Genomic DNA, 16,818 nt, shown 5'->3' with positions numbered 1-16,818 from the left:
ATCTGATGCTAGTCTGGGCCTAACTTAGGACACTGCACCAAATAAAGGTTTTATTAATACTACATTCTTGTTTCTACTGGAACAAGTGTAACTGTGATTCTGCTCATGTGTTTGTTAGCTTGATCCTATGCTATAATCCCATAAGTCAACATGTGAGGGTGTAGCTGAATGAGTGCACATGAGTGTGGCACCGTCATGAAATGATCAGCTCTGAAGTCCTGTGGGTAAATCCAGCCTGCTCTCTCTGAGTGAAGTTTGCATGTTCATATCCATGTGGGCTTTCCTTTGGGCATTTCATTTTCCTTCTATAATCCTTAAGAAGTACAATTTAAAGTGAATACTGATTCTAAATTGGTCCTGTGCACACAGTGTGGCGTCCCATCCAGTTTGAGTTGCTGCCTTGCTTCCACTGCTGCCGGGATGGGCTCCAGCTCCTGGTGACCCTGTAATACACTACACATGTGCAGAAAAAGAATACATGAATGGTTGAGATCACAGAGAACATGGGTAGCAGGGGTTGTACTTTTACTTGATACTACCTCTAAAGCTAAGGAAGAATGAAGAACTTAGCTAATGCAAGCTGAATTGCTTGGCCTGGCCAGCGTTTAGCATTCAGCGCTTGGGGGTTTCCCTGGACTCACTGCACTCTCCTACCTGTTGAGGGGAGTAGGGTCCCGCTCAGATCAAAGTCAATGTGGCAAGAAAACATCATTTCACAGATGGCTCAGTTCAAATTTTAAACATGCAGCATTATTGTCAGGTATTCACATCCAGTGCATTTCCTCCTGCTCTCTGCCTCTCTCTTGCGAGCTTCTCCACGCACACGCTCAGTCTATGCTCTGCGAAGCCAAGTGAAAATAATTAATCAGCTACAGAAAGATATCCTTCAGGAGACAGCAGTGAAACCAACTGGTACTTATCTGACAACTTTAAGGAACAAAGTGTAGTCCTGCACTCTCAGCTCTGCTTCTAACAGTGGTACCTACTTTTGCACGTGGACAATACTAAGCTCCGTTCCAATCTCTAAGTATTACATTTCAAGCCATATTCATCTAATCTGGGCAGTCTGGAATGGGTTTGCCAATATTGTTGCTAGAGGATTCTCATAGGAGGCGTTCTTTGTTAGTTGTGGTAATTACAACTCAAAGACACATGATATCCTATATGGTGTTCCACAAGGCTCTATCCTGGGTCCGCTGCTCTTCTCAATCTACATGCTTCCATTAGGTCAGATTATCTCAGGGCACAACGTGAGCTACCACAGCTATGCTGATGACACACAGCTGTATTTATCAATTGCACCTGATGACCCAGATTCTCTTGATTCACTAACACAATGTCTAACTTGTATCTCAGAATGGATGAATAGTAACTTTCTCAAGTTAAATAAAGATAAAACTGAAATCTTTGTGATTAGCAATAATGGATACTATGAGGCTATTAGAAATAAACTGGATGCATTAGGATTAAAAGTCAAAACGGAGGTAAAAAGCTTAGGGGTAACCGTTGACTGTAATCTAAATTTTAAATCGCATATTAATCAGATCACTAGGACAGCATTTTTTCACTTAAGAAACATAGCAAAAGTTAGAACTCTTATATCATTGAAAGATGCTGAGAAATTAGTTCACGTGTTTGTTTTCAGTCGACTAGATTACTGTAACGCACTCCTCTCAGGACTACCCAAAAAAGACATCAATCGTTTGCAACTAGTGCAGAATGCAGCTGCTAGAATCCTAACCAGGAAAAGAAAATCCGAGCACATCTCTCCAGTTTTGATGTCACTACGCTGGTTACCTGTGTCATTCAGTATTGACTTTAAAATTCTGCTCATGGTTTATAAAGCCTTAAATAATCTCGCCCCATCTTATATATCGGAATGTCTGACACCTTATATTCCAAATTGCAACCTCAGATCCTCAACTGAGTGTCTCCTTAGAATTCCAAGAGCAAAACTTAAAAGAAGTGGTGAGGCAGCCTTCTGCTGTTATGCACCTAAAATCTGGAATAGCCTGCCAGTAGGAATTCACCAGGCTGATATGGTGGAGCATTTTAAAAAACTGCTAAAAACACATTACTTTAACATGGCCTTCTCATAACTTCACTGTAATTTAAATCCTGATACTCTGTATATCCAATTCATTATAATAACTGTTCATGCTGGCTCTAAAATCTGTACTAACCCCTACTCTCTCTTCTGTTTCCTTTTCCGGTGTCCTTTTGGTGGTGGCATCTACTCAAAGCACCATGATGTTCCAACAATGATGGATGGATTAAAAGCCAGAAGTCTGTATGACCATCAGCATCAAGTGACTCCGTGAGAACCCTAACTACAAAGAGGACTATTTCATTTATGTTAGGTAGAATGCCCAGAGGGGACTGGGTGGTCTCGTGGCCTGGAACCCCTACAGATTTTATTTTTTTCTCCAGCTTTCTGGAGTTTTTTTTTGTTTTTTCTGTCCACCCTGGCCATCGGACCTTACTCCTTTTCTATGTTAACTAATGTTGTCTTATTTTAATTTGTTATTTTGTCTTTTATTTTTCTTTTCTTCATTATGTAAAGCACTTTGAGCTACTTTTTGTATGAAAATGTGCTATATAAATAAATGTTGTTGTTGTTGTTTAGTGTTGGTTGTGCAAATTAATTTGGAGTCTTCATTCCCTGCTCTTGAGTCCATGCTTAGAATTTACCAACACAGTGGCCAGACTGGATGGTTCCACGCCCAGTTGGACTATATGTGGTTTGAGAATTGTGTGAGAAACAAATGGCTTGGATTACACTCTTCATTTTGAGCTGTTTTACTTGACATTGTGCCATGTCAGTTTGCATTTACATGCTCCTTTAGCCTATGAAACCATTTCTTTTTCTTTGCAAAATGTGACAGTGAAATAGCACAGTGTCTCTCAACCACGATTGTTCATATTGATAACAAGTTGTGCTCGATCCCCCTCAGGCTTAGACGATTGCACTCGATTCACCAATGGAGATCAAGTGCTCTGTCATTTGTGCACAGTTCACCACAGACATCCACCAAGGGAGAGACCTGCATGCATGGGTCGTGAAGAAACTTTTATGGAAAAAAAAGTGGGTCATGACACCAAATAGATTGAGAAACACTGAAATAACACACAACCCCCTTCATCTGAAGTTTAAAACATGTCCATTTCACAGATGGTTACAGTTCATTCAATAAAAAATATACAAAATATTTTTTAAAAACCACGCTTATATTAAGTTAAAAAGTGTACTAAAAAGTAAAAAATAAGTTTCTCATACATCACTTGTAAAAAAAAATAAAAGGCGGACACTTTTGCTAAGATTTTAAGAAGTGTTTTTTGAATGTTGATTGATGAAAAGTGCCCACGCTTTTATTTTACGAGTGATGTATGAGAGACTTATTTTTTTACTTTTTAGCACACTTTTTAACTTAATATAAGCGTGGGTTTTGAAAAGTATTTTTTTATATGTATATTACAGTATTTTCAATTTTTTAGTCTTGGGTTTGTTTTAGCGCCATCTATTGGTGAAATCTTGAACTATTCTTCATATGAAAATTTCATTTCTTAATTAACATGGATTAATTTGATCAATTAGTGAAACTGATTATTGATTCATGTATTGTCATCGGAAGTGAGTAAGTGTGCAACATGTCAAGTCATTTGGACAATAGGAAGTGGGTTAAATATCGATTACAAGATTTGTACCAGACAACAAACAGGTGAAAGTTAATATAAGCATGGTAATAATAATAATAATAAATAATAAAAATTGACCATTGCTGTAGGTATGAACAAACTGCAACTGGTGAAAACAGTCTGTCCAAAACAGAAAAACACAAATGAGTGTCTGAGACAAGAATGTAGAGGCAGGATAACTTGAGAACAGAGAGCGTTTTCGTGGTGACTCCACTACTGTCAGACCATGTTTTGAAAACATGAGGGGAAAATAAAAAAACACTTTTAAAATGTATGGGAAGGCAATCTTGATCTAAACTAATGGCTCACATCTGCTCTTTGAGACAATGTGAAGGCTAAAAGGCTTTAGCATAATTGGAAAGTAAGTAATCTTTTCTTATGTGAATACAACACTTAAGAATAAAACATTAAACAAGACCAGCATATTTTTACAAGAATTGTTTTTGCGTGAACACTGTGACATTTTAATTGTGTTGCCGGTGTTTAGCAATGTCATGCAATTTTCTTAAGACAAAAAAAGTTAAAGGTTCCAACTGAATAGTAGGTAAGAGACATGACGTTGTGGTAACATGCAGTTGAAACATTGGGTCTCTTGCCTTCTTTCCAACTCAGTGTGGAAATAACCTTTAACTCTCTGTTATGTTGTTTCACCTGAAAGAAAAAATAAATGCAACAGACACAATCGATTGCGCTCTTGTCATATTTTTCCCCTCATTTTACTTTTTTTTTGTCTGATGCTTCTACACAAAGCAATTGGTTACATTTCTTTTGTTTTTCCAATTGGAGCACAGGCAGGTGAAGTGACTTGCTCAGGGTCAGCAGTGGGATTTGAACCCACAACCTCAGGGGTGGCAGGCCAAAGGCTTAACCACTGCACCAGGCTTCAATCAAAATGTGTGCACAAGGTACTCCAAGATCAAGATAAAAGCCATTGCACCATGCACGTATTAAAGGGTCTACTCATACTAGGCACGTTTGTTCCGTACGGTGCCTGAGCACGATTGTCCCCACTCCCTACTAGAAATAAACTTGATGCATTAGGATTAATAGTCAAGACGGAGGTAAGGAATTTAGGGGTAACTATTGACTCTGACCTGAATTTTAAATCACATATTAATCAGATTACTAGGACAGCATTTTTCCACTTAAGAAATATAGCAAAGGTTAGACCCCTTATAACATTGCAAGATGCTGAGAAATTAATCCACGCTTTTGTTTTCAGACGACTAGATTACTGTAACGCACACCTCTCAGGACCACCCAAAAAAGACATCAATGGACTTCAACGAGTGCAGAAGGCAGCTGCCAGAATCTTAACTAGAAAAAGAAAATCCGAGCACATTTCTCCAGTTTTGGTGTCACTACACTGGTTACCTGTGTCATTTACAATTGACTTTAAAATCCTGCTTATAGTTTACAAAGACTTAAATAATCTCGCTCCATCTTATATTTCAGAATGCCTTTCACCTTACACCCCAAATCATAACCTTAGATCTTCAAATGAGTGTTTGCTTAGAATTCCAAGACCTAAACTTAAAAGAAGTGGTGAGGCGGCCTTCTGCTGTTATGCACCTAAAATCTGGAATAGCTTGCCAATAGAAAACTGCTGAAAACACATTACTTTAACATGGCTTTCTCATAGCTTCATCTTAGTTTAATCCTGATGCTCTGTATATTCAATTAATTATCATTATTATTCATGGTGGATCTAAAATCCATACTAACCCCTACTTTCTCTGCTGTTCTTTTTCCGGTTTTCTGGGGTGGCGACCTGCACCACCACCACCTAGTCAAAGCACCGTGATGTCACTACATTGATGGATTAATGGCCAGAAGTCCACATGACCGTCATCATCAAATTCTTCCATGAGAACCCTGAATACAATGAGGACTGATTGAGATCATTTATGTTAGGTAGAATGCCTAGAGGAGGCTGGGTGGGCTCGTGGCCTGGGAACCCTTGCAGATTTTATTTTTTTCTCCAGCTGTCTGGAGTTTTTTTTTTTGTTTTTTCTGTCCTCCCTGTCTTTTTTCTCTTTCTTCATGTAAAGCACTTTGAGCTGCATTATTTACATGAAAATATGTTATTGTTGTTGTACTCCCCTGCTGGCCTGCACTCACACTAATGTTGTGGGCCCGGGCATTCTTTCGTCATCACCAAACAACTTTACATAAAGCCAAAACAAGATCCGCACACAGTGTGACCGCATACATGTCAAAAGGATCTTCCTTATTTTGTGTTTTTTTTAGAGTCATGTAGGGCAGGATAATGCTCTCCGCTCTTACAGATTTGATGAGTGTGCAAAGCAGTGTTTTGCTGTTAATTCTGCTGCACAAGAATATTTTTATGGAGACAAATGATGTTAAGGGAGGAATTTGCAGCTTTTCTTGTCAACTACAATTCACGTTTATCTGTAAGGTGAGAATAAAAACCTGTTTTTTACTCAAATGGAATCGAAGGAAATGACGTTGCATCATTGACGTCATGTCTGTGTTCTGTGCTCAGGCACGTTTAGTGATCACACTGTTCCTGAATGCTACTAAACCAAGCTCGGGCCCACCTCTTCCAAGCAGGCCAGCAGTGGAGTAGCTAGATGCGGGCAGAGGGGACGGTCTGCCCTGGGCGGCACATTTTTGAGGGCTGCATTATTGGCCAAAAGGCTCAATACAATTCGTGTGTAAGTTTGGAAAAATATCACTCATGAATGCAAAAAGTAAAATTCTCTGATTTTTGTCCACAAATGTTTCAAAAATAATTTTCAGACTGTCCTTTTGTGATGGAGTCAGACGCAGCAGTTGAAATGAGGCAATAACAGAAATAAACATAAACATTACACTGATAGTAAGTTCTAGGAAGATAAACAACTAATTTACAATTTATGATTTTGTTTCGTTATTAATCCGAATGCGTTCTTGCTCTGCGCAGAAAACATCCCCACCTATCACTTGCACACTACACTGGTTCTGGTTTTCGCAGCGCAATTATATTAAACTAATAATTAGAACATGGCTTATCAGTGCGTCTATACTATATTCTTGTCTAGATGACTTTTAAATAATTATATGTGAAAAATGCTTGCTGTTTCTCTACATATGAATAAATCTATGCAAAATGTATCTTAATTTTTCTCTATACGTCATTTAAATTTTCTATTTAAATAGGTTAACGTATTCAGATATGTTGGAGGGTGGCAGGAGGGTGGCAAATTGAAGCACTGTCCCCGCCCCGAGCGGCATGAACTCGAGCTATGCCACTGCGGGTCAGGGCACAGTATGGTTGGCATGGCATGGAGTGATCATACTAGTCTAATGAACTAGACTTTGTAGGGGGGATTACATGTGGACAAATGTGCTCAGGCACGGAACAAATTGCTAGTGTGAGTACACCCTTATCTGTGACCTTGGTGATCTTGGTTTTGCAGAGTAAGAGGGAATATAATAAAAAAGTAAAATAGTCTTTTCCCTTACAGAAAAACACAAATCATTGCCATGATTTAAAATAAATTAATGGTAAAGTTAATAACTGTACAAACTGGAAAAGTACAAGATAGCAACTTTGATTTTCACTTGAAGTAAACACATTCCTCTTTATTTTTAAAGTCAAAGTTATTTCTTCATGACCATGGAATAAATTATGCTATGTAAAATTCTGATTTTAAAGTTAAGCATTTTTTCATAAATTTTGAAAAAAAAAACCACCTAGCCTGTTCTGGCATTTTAAAATGGAGGTGAAGGGGCTCCTGACTGAATATGACCACTCTGAAGCAGCAAAGGTTTTGATTTAATAAAGTGTGTTTTCCGCATTTCGGAGGGTTGCTTGTGATGATAAAAGTAAATTGGAAGTTAATGTTAATCTAAGGACACTTAGTAAGGACACTTTTTCCCGTTTGCTTGTCTGCTCACAGTGGTCACTGTTGATGAGTTTTGACATTTTCCACAGGTGTACCCCTAATTCACCAAATGTCCATAGTTTCAGGAAACATATTATTCTACTTTTGTCTCTGCAGTTCTATTTCTTCAACTGTTATTTTCCACAATGGCTTAAAAAACAGATGCACTTAACAAACGAGTGCTCATTGTGTGACATAGATAGATAGATAGATAGATAGATAGATAGATAGATAGATAGATAGATAGATAGATAGATAGATAGATAGATAGATAGATAGATAGATAGATAGATACTTTATTAATCCCAAGGGGAAATTCACATACTCCAGCAGTATAGCAGCAGAGCTGTCAGCATGCCCTGAAATTACTGGCGTGGAGTACGTACCTACCATGATTCAAAACGGGCCGGCAACACAGGCGTACTCAACTCATATTATTCTCTTATGCAATACAGTATGTACTCAAATCTTACAGTATTTGTTTATAGGCAATGTTGGCAACACGTACTAACTCACATACAGTCATAATGGTTTAACAACAGATGCACATTTAAACCATATGTTTTTTTCCTAAATAGTGCTTATTTTTCACCAATTATTCTGTGTTATTTTTTAAACAGCCTATGGAGGGAGATTCATGCCATGTTATGCTGTGTGTTGGTGAGAGGTGCACACAAGGGAATCACTGTACTTTGTAAACCAGAACACTAAATCTGAATTCAACGGATTACACTGCATTGCATTTTTTTTATAAAAGCTTTAGATACTAAGTTCACATTGCCAATCAACACTCCTTGTTACCGGCTTTCTGTGACATGTCGGGTATACGCACAATAAAAAAATACTGTGAAAATGAAAAAAGCAGATTATGGAATATAGCACCAGAGTAAGATCTTAGTGTTCAGCTAACCCTGATTATATGTATTGCACACAATTCTTATACAACTTCAACTCAGTTGCTACAATGTCACAGTTTTAATTTACTTCAAAATCTCAAGCTTTTGTTGAAGTTAAGGCAGCAGAATTGTTTCAGCTGAATAATGAAACATGTACTGAAGAGCACCAGTGAAAGTTAAGTGGAAGTGTACTGAAGATTGAAACCAAAAGGTCCTCTTCACATGAAGTGTAATGGGAATTGTGAACAACTGCCAAGTCGAGATGGGAAAGTGAAGATCGTGATGACTTCTAAGAAATGACTGAATGAGATATTCACTAACTGGAATGAACAGACTTCTCTCATCATTAAAGCTTCCTATGCTCTTATGTCCTATCTGCTAATAAACATTATTGCAGTGACTGAAATCCTTGCAAATATACAGCAAAGAATACATTTCATTTGTAAATAAATGGTGGAGCTGCCTATTGGGTATGTTAAAATCAAAGAAGGATCATGCAATTTGGAATTTTTTTAGTTTTTGTATACCCCTTGGGGTCAGCCACTGTATAGCACCCCCTGGAGCAAGTGCAGGGTAAGGGCCTTGCTGAGTAGGATTCCCTTTGGCATTAATGGGGATTTGAACTGGCAACCTTCCGGATAGTGCAGATCCTTAGCCTCTGAGCCACCACTAAAATATAATCATTTACATAGAAATCTGATTTTAATGTTTAACTTATTTTATATTTTATAATTAAGTGGGTGGTTGATTCCTAAATGTTGATAGAAGGGGGTTTCAAATGTGCGGCATGCGCTTTCCTGTTTGCTTTTCGGATACCTTGCTCTTTTTCCCCATTCTTATTCTCTGGATGTGCTCCCTTCTGAAATAAACCCTAAGAAGACCCCTCTATACTGCGTATTTCTGGGTAAAATATTAAGGTGACCACCATGCTGATGAAGAAAACCTCAACAGGATCGTCAAACATCAGGGCTGAAGGGCTGACCTTAATCCCGCCAATTCTAAAGAAGGCCTGTGATGTGCACTCCAAGCAATTTCCCACCACACACTGCAGAAAAAAAAAATGCCACCTAGGATTGAAAACTGGTTCACTGATCACCAAACTGGGTTCTTGATAACGTTTCCAGCTCCATGTGACAACACCACTAACATGTCTGCATTTACATGACTCAATACAAGAGCTCACCTGTTCTTGGTGGTGGGCATCTCTGGTGAACTCTGATTGGATGAGTTGTCTGACTTTGGCTCCTGGGACACATGACCACTGTCTGGGTGTTTTGGGGCACTTGGAGAACACTCCCTGCTGAAGATGGAATCAATAATGTGGTCAAATTAAAATCTAAATCAAAAGGGATTCTTGCATACTTTATATAAAGAGCAGCACAGCCAAAAGGCAATGCGTTTGGTTTACCAGATGTAGAGGATGGAGGTTTTGGATCTGGATGGTCAAGTGGGGCCTTGACTCTGAAGTTACAACATCTTTGACCTAGTAAATCAGTGACTGTGACAGGGCTGAATGTGTGGCCTTATTCACTACACTGGTATAAATTTGAGGTCCCAATGTACAACTGGGCTGCAGTGAAGCACCAGTGTTCACAGGGCTGGGAGTGTAGCCTTGACTGTCCATTTTCTTTGACTGACCTTACCATTCTCACCTTCTCTCCTGTACCTCCTGGATATTCTCAATTCCGATGGCACTGCTTCGCCGGGAGCTGAATGGTCCAGACTTTTTCCTCGTGGGGCTCTTCCCTGGGATGATCAATGACTGTAAAACACAATGATATGCTAGTTCAGCGTCTGGTTGGGGCAGCACAAAAGTCGGCTGAATAAGAGGCAGTGTAGAGTACTCAAGAATGGAAATCATCTGGTGATAGACAGGGCAGCACGGGCTCATTCTGTCACATTGTGCCCTAAGAAGTTATTTGTGCAATCAGATGTTGATCTCACTAGTCCCAGTGCATGGTACCCAGATGAAAATAATTTTTTGTGTAGCTGTAAGATGGCATATGGGCAGAATGACTTTCTCACTTGGAAAATTTATTAGTTTTGGATTTGCGTCATGAAGTGTTTTCCGATGGCTTTTCCTGCTACATAACATAACTGAATCTTAGAAAAGGTTGGTGCTCATCAGTTTGCCCATTTGAAAATAAAAGTTGGGAATAAAGGAGACCTGGAAAAGACAGCAGTAATTCAGAATTAACAATCCACTTACACTCACTAAGCAAATTATCAGGAAGATGTGTACACCTGCTGGTCCATGCAATTATCTACTCATGTGGCAGCAGCACAATGCATAAAATCCTGCAGTCACGGATCAGGAGCTTCATTTAATATTTACATCAAGCACCAGAATGGGGAGAAAATGTGATGTCAGTGATTTGGACCGTGTCATGACTGTTGGGGTCACACAGGCTGGTTTGGGAATTTCTGCAACTGATGATCTCCTTGGATTTTCACACACAGCAGTCTCTGGAGTTTATTCAGAATGGTGCGAAAAACCAAAAACAAATACATCCAGAGAGTGGAAGTACTGTGGATGGAAATGCCTTGTTGATGAGAGAGGTCAGAGGAGAATGACCAGTCTGGTTTGAGCTGACAGAAAGCTTATGGCAAGTCAGATAACCACTTTGGTGAGCAGAAAAGCATCCCAGAATGCAACAGCAGAAGACCACAATGGGTTACACTCCTGTCAGTTAAGAACAGAAAGCTGAGGCTGCAGTGGGCACATGCTCACCAAAACTGGACAGTTGAAAACTGGCCAAACGTAGCCTGGTCTAATTAACATCAATTTCCGCTGATGCGCACAGATGGTAGGGTCAAAATCTGGTGCCAACTGCATGAATCCATGCACCCAAACTGCCTTGTGTCAACAGTCCAAGATAGTGGCGGTGCTGTAATGGTGTCGGGGAATGCTTTCTTGGCACACTTTGGGCCTGTTAATGCCAATTAATCCATCGCTTGAATGCTACGGCCTTTTTGAGTATTGTTCCTGAGTATGCACATCCATTCATGGCCACAAGTTGCCCATCTTCAAATGGCTACTTCCAGCATGATAATGCACCATGTCACAAAGCAAATGTCATCTCAGACTGGGTTCATGAACATGACAGTGAGTTCAGCGTTCTTTAGTGGCCATCCCAATCGCTGAGTTGAGTCCACCTTTGGGACGTGGCAGAACGGGAGATTCACAGGATGAATGTGCAGCAGACAAATCTGCAGAGATTGTGTGATGCAATTGAGTCAACATGGATCAAAATGGTCAAGGAATGTTTCTAATGAAGGGGTCTCCAACTCCAGTCCTGGAGAGCTACTGTGGCTGCAAGTTTTCATTCTAACTCTTTTCTTAATTAGTGACCTGTTTATGCTGCTAATTAACTATTTCCCTTTATTTTAATTGACTTTTCTTGAGACTCGGACCGCTGAATTGATTCTTTTTTCTCAAAATGGCACCTAAACATAAATTTGATGTGAAGTGTGCCAACAGATGACCAACTAAGTTGGGGCCTCGAACTCCAACCAACTTCACTTTATGCAGTTTCTTAATTTGAAGCCAATTATTGTTGCTAATTGAACCCGTTATTTAATTCTATGGTGCTCATTCTGCCATGGCAGACATTTCCAAAACTGTTGATTTTCTTTTTTAAGAGCACTGGCTGTCAAAATGTTTTGTGGACCTGAGCAGATCAACATTACTGAGGCCTTCACCTTTCTTTATTTTCAGTTATTGTGTGATGGACGCAGGTTGTTTTTTATGTGATGGTACATTTTGTGTCTTAATATTGTTTGGTTGCTAATTAAGGAAAAAAGAAATAAATAAGGGGCCTGAGTCTTAAGATGTACATCAATTAAAATTAAGGCAAAGAGTTCATTAGCAGCAAAATCTGGTCACTAATTAAGAAAAGGGTTAAAATGAAAACCTGCAGCCACAGTAGCTCTCCAGGATTAGAGTTGGAGACCCCTGGTCTAATGTCTAGTGGAGTCCACACCACATAGAACTGAGGCTGTTTTGAGGGCAGAAGGAGGCCCTACCCAGAATCTGTATAGTGTTTCTCATAATTTGCTCAGCAAGTATATATGTGGGATGAATGTGGTAGAAGAAAGCAACGAGTAAAATCTGGTGGGCAACAAGTAGATGGCATATTGAAGTCTTTCCTTGAATGTTCTCCAGGAACTCTCTCCTTTCAGAGAATAAATTTTAAGCCTTACTACACAAATGGCCTGATCTTTAGGATCAGCAGAGCTGTTTAAGTTTAAAAGAAGGGAACCGTGTTCAAAATGGAGTGACGACTATTATGGGTGCACGGTTGGCTGACTGAGGGGGAGTGTGTTGACTCTTATGTATAGACCCACATTCAACACCCTGATTCTTAAAATCATGCCTTGAGTGTGGGCAGAAACAGAGTGTGGAGGTCATGTTATCCAAGTAGTAAGCATTAGTTACTTTCAATACACATACTTGAATTAGGTCTGGGTCATTTACTGTTACCTGAGACCTCCCCAACTATTTTAATCCCCTGGTAGCTAATGTGGGATTTTTATATGTGTTACCCTCTCAACTGAGTGTGCTTTAGGGTTCTGTGTGGTGTACTCAGTGACCACATAGCCAGCAGCCATACCAGATAGCCTTTAGAAGAGGTCATCCACCTAAAGCTAAGCGTGTTCAGGCCTAGCCAGTTCCTGGGTAGGAGATCATCTAGGAAAGCTTGGGTTGCTGCTGGAGGAGGTGTTGTTGAGGCCAAAAAGGGGGCGCTATATGTATGTGGATCCCAATGCCCCAGTGCAATGGCGGTGACACTGTGCTATAAATATGGCACCATCCTCTAGATGAGACATAAAATTGAGGTCCTGACTCTCTGTGGTCATAAAAGATCCCTGGGCATCTTTTGAAAAGAGCAGGGTGTATCCCGATGGCCTGCTAAATTGCCCACCATGGCCTAGTTATTCTGGCCCCCTAATCATCCCCTGTCTCTAATTGGCTATCTCTCTCACCCCTTCACCACTTAATAGCTAATGCTTGGTGAGTGTACTGGTGCAATAATGGCTGCTGTCGCATCATCCAGGTGGGTGTTACACACTGATTCCCCTCTGTCTAAGCTTTGAGTAGTGAGAAAAGAGCTATGTAAATGTAATTAATTATTATTATTATTATTATTATTTATGAACACACATTACTTTCCTTCAGATAAATTGTGTTTCAATGTGTCCCGGCTTTGCTCTGGCCGGGAAAATCTTCGCTGACACGTTCTGTGCTCTCATTCACACATTGCTAGTTTGTCACTATGAAATTAATAGGAAATGCCAAATATTCTTCACCTGTGTGCTTTAAAATGAACTCTAAAGAATTATCTGAATTTCACAGAAAGTGGACTTCCCACAGTGGCCACAAGGGGGAGAAGCCACATTAGGTTATGTGTTTCCTGAGAGTGGCACAGCAGGCATAGCGTCTGTGTTCTTGGGCTTTGTGCTTAAATGGATGTGCGCCCACACTACAGTAGTTCACTCTTAATTTCACAAGCTCTGGTGCACAAGCCACCCGCTTTCACACACACAAGTATTTACAAGCATTTAGACACAGAGTTTGAAGACACAAACACTAAAGCACAAACGTCAGAACACATACGTTTGTATATGCAGGTACTTCTGTTAGGCCCTCTCTTACGTGTCACGTTCTATTCATATCCATTCTTAAATGATTCCCAAAATCAGCTGGATGGAAACAGGCGGCACCGTTGCGCAGCGGGTAGCGCTTCTGCCTCGCAGTTAGGAGACCTGGGTTTACTTCCCTGGTCCTCCCTGCGTGAAGTTTGCACGTTATCCCCGTGTCTGTGTGGGTTTCCTCCCACAGTCCAAAGTTATGTCAAAGTGCATTGGCGATCCTAAATTGTCCCTAGTGTGTGCTTGGTGTGTATGCCCTGCGGTGGGTTTGTTTCCTGCCTTGCACCCTGTGTTGGCTGGGATTGGCTCCAGCAGACCCCCGTGACCCTGTAGTTAGGATATAGCGGGTTGGATGATGGATGGAAACAGTTTATTGCAAGAGCAACAAACTCTTTTAAACCACCGCCAGGTACACGTACATTCCTTCATATCAGGAGTTCACCCATTCACATAATCTGAATGAGTCTACGACGTGAGCGGAAACCCGAGCACAGCACGGAGTCCACAGGGTCAGAAATTGACCTCAAGCTCCAAGGCCATGAGGCAGCAGCACTAACCACTAAGCCCAAGTGTCAGTCACATTCACTGTCATGAGTGGAAATTCACACACATGGCTGTTTTCACATTTCTGTACAGTTACGTGTTCACATTAATGCTAAAGCACACGCCTTCACATTCCACCATAAAAGTAAATCCAAGCGCAGGCTCTTGCAGATGTGTGAATGCTTAGTTTGCCACATGTCAATTCACACAACCTGCACTCTTAGTAGTAACGGAGAACTGACACACACACATGCATACACGTGGTGGATTCAGGAGGTATTCAGACCCTTTACTTTTTGCACACTATATTTTAAATAGATACATTTACCATTTTTGCTCATCAATTTACACTCAATAACTCATCATGACAAGGACAAAACACATTTGGGAATTCATTAAAAATCAAACACTGCAATCCATCATTCATGTAAGTATTCAGACTCTTTCCTATAGCACTCCAAATTGTGGTCAATTTGCTTTAATCCTCTTTGAGATATCTGTAGAACTTGACTGGAGTCTACCTGTGGCCAACTGAGCTGATTGTATCTCGTCTAGAAAGCCCCACACCAGTGTATGGAGGGCCCCACAATTCACACTGCACGTCAGGACAAAAACCAAGAAGTGAAGTGGAGAGAACTCTCTGTAGATGTCCGTGATCAAATTGTGGTGAGGTACAGATCAGGGCTAGGGGATAAAACCATTTCTAAAGTTTTAATTGTGAAATGGAAAAAAGTCTGGAACCACCAGGACTCTTCCAAGAGTTCACCATTGGGTCAAACTGAGTAACCAGGCAAGAAGTGCCTTGGTCAGGGAGGTGTCCAAAAACCCAATGGTCACTCTAACAAAGCTTCAAGAGTCCTCTGCTGAGAGGAGAGAACCTATGGAAAGGATGACCATCTCAGAAACCCTCCATCAATCAGATGGCTAGCAACTCTTGAGTACATGGCATAGGACAGCCTGCTTGGAGTTTGCCAAGTAGCATTCACTTGGACGAAACACCGAGCACTATGCCTGGTGAAGACCTGGCACTGCTCATCACCTGCCTAATACCATCCCTATGGTGAAGCGTGGTGATGGCAGCATCATGCTATGGAGGGCACTTCTCAGGGACAGGGAGACTGGTAAAAACTGAGGGAAGGACGAATGCACCCAAATACAGAGAAGCCCTTGAAGAAAACCTGCTCCAGAGTGCACAGAACCTCAGACTGGAGCAACAGTTCACCTTTCATCACAAAAAGCATACAGCCAAGACAACGCAGAAGTGGCTTTAGGACAAGTCACTGACTCCCCTTGAGTGGCCCAGCAAAAGACCAGACATAAACTTCATGGAGCATGTGTGGTGAGAGCTGAAGATGGCAGTTTATAGGCACTTCCTGTCTAGTCTACCTAACTCCAGTGTCAACCACCAGGGGTCGCACAGCTCCCCAAACACCCGACACAACAGATACAGAGCCCAAGTCGAGCACACAACACACGTTTATTAAGAGTGGGAAACATTTTCCCCTCGTTTCCCACCACTCCTGCACTGTACCAACAACACCACATACACGCAGTCCCCTTTCTTCTTATTGTCTCTTCTCTTCTCTTCTGCCTCCAGTCCTCCCTCAAGCTTTGTCCTACACCTCCAGCTTTGTCCTACACCTGGAAGTGCTCCAGGTGGTCCTTCCGGCCACACTTCCGGGTGGGGTGGCAGCCCTGCAGAGCCCTCAGCGGTTCACGGGCCCCGAGAGTGTTGAAGTTCCAGGCTCCAACCCCGTGGCACCACCGTCAGCCAGGTCCTCTGTCGTCCAGTGCAAACTCCTTACACCGGTCCTTGGGTTACGAAGGCATCCGTCCCTGGGTTGGGTAAAAGTCCCATCACACCAATTGTGCAAAACTTGTGGAGACTTAGCCAGGAGGACTGGAAGCAGGAATCATAGCCAAAGGAGCTTCTACAAAGTAGTGATTTAATTGTCTGAATACTTAATATTAGTGATAAAACATGTTTTTACTTTGTCATTATCCATCCATCCATCCATTCTCCAACCCGCTGAATCCAAACACAGGGTCACGGGGGTCTGCTGGAGCCAATCCCAGCCAACACAGGGCAGGAAACAATCCTGGGCAGGGTGCCAACCCACCGCAGGACACACACAAACACA

General features: G+C 41.1%; 1 protein-coding gene across 33 annotated transcripts in view; it reads right to left on the bottom strand.

The window, feature by feature from the left end:
* Window positions 1-16,818, bottom strand: part of LOC114656272 (rap1 GTPase-activating protein 1-like) — a 330,761-nt gene that overhangs the window by 14,579 nt on the left and 299,364 nt on the right. For 29 of the 33 annotated variants that reach the window (XM_051931119.1, XM_051931120.1, XM_051931122.1 and 26 more), the window contains 2 exons: window positions 10,135-10,244; window positions 9,666-9,782 (listed from right to left, as the gene is read on the bottom strand). In XM_051931119.1, coding sequence (XP_051787079.1) covers window positions 9,666-9,782; window positions 10,135-10,244 — 227 coding nt within the window. Of the gene's footprint in view, window positions 1-9,664; window positions 9,783-10,125; window positions 10,245-16,818 lie in introns of those variants that run through there. The other 4 variants (XM_051931113.1, XM_051931115.1, XM_051931118.1 and 1 more) reach the window with 2 other exon arrangements.

The sequence above is a fragment of the Erpetoichthys calabaricus genome, chromosome 8 (genome assembly GCF_900747795.2).
Source record: "Erpetoichthys calabaricus chromosome 8, fErpCal1.3, whole genome shotgun sequence".
Lineage (NCBI taxonomy): Eukaryota > Metazoa > Chordata > Cladistia > Polypteriformes > Polypteridae > Erpetoichthys > Erpetoichthys calabaricus.
The sequence above is the reverse complement of the archived record's forward strand: the minus strand, read 5'-3'. Positions and strand labels throughout refer to the sequence as shown.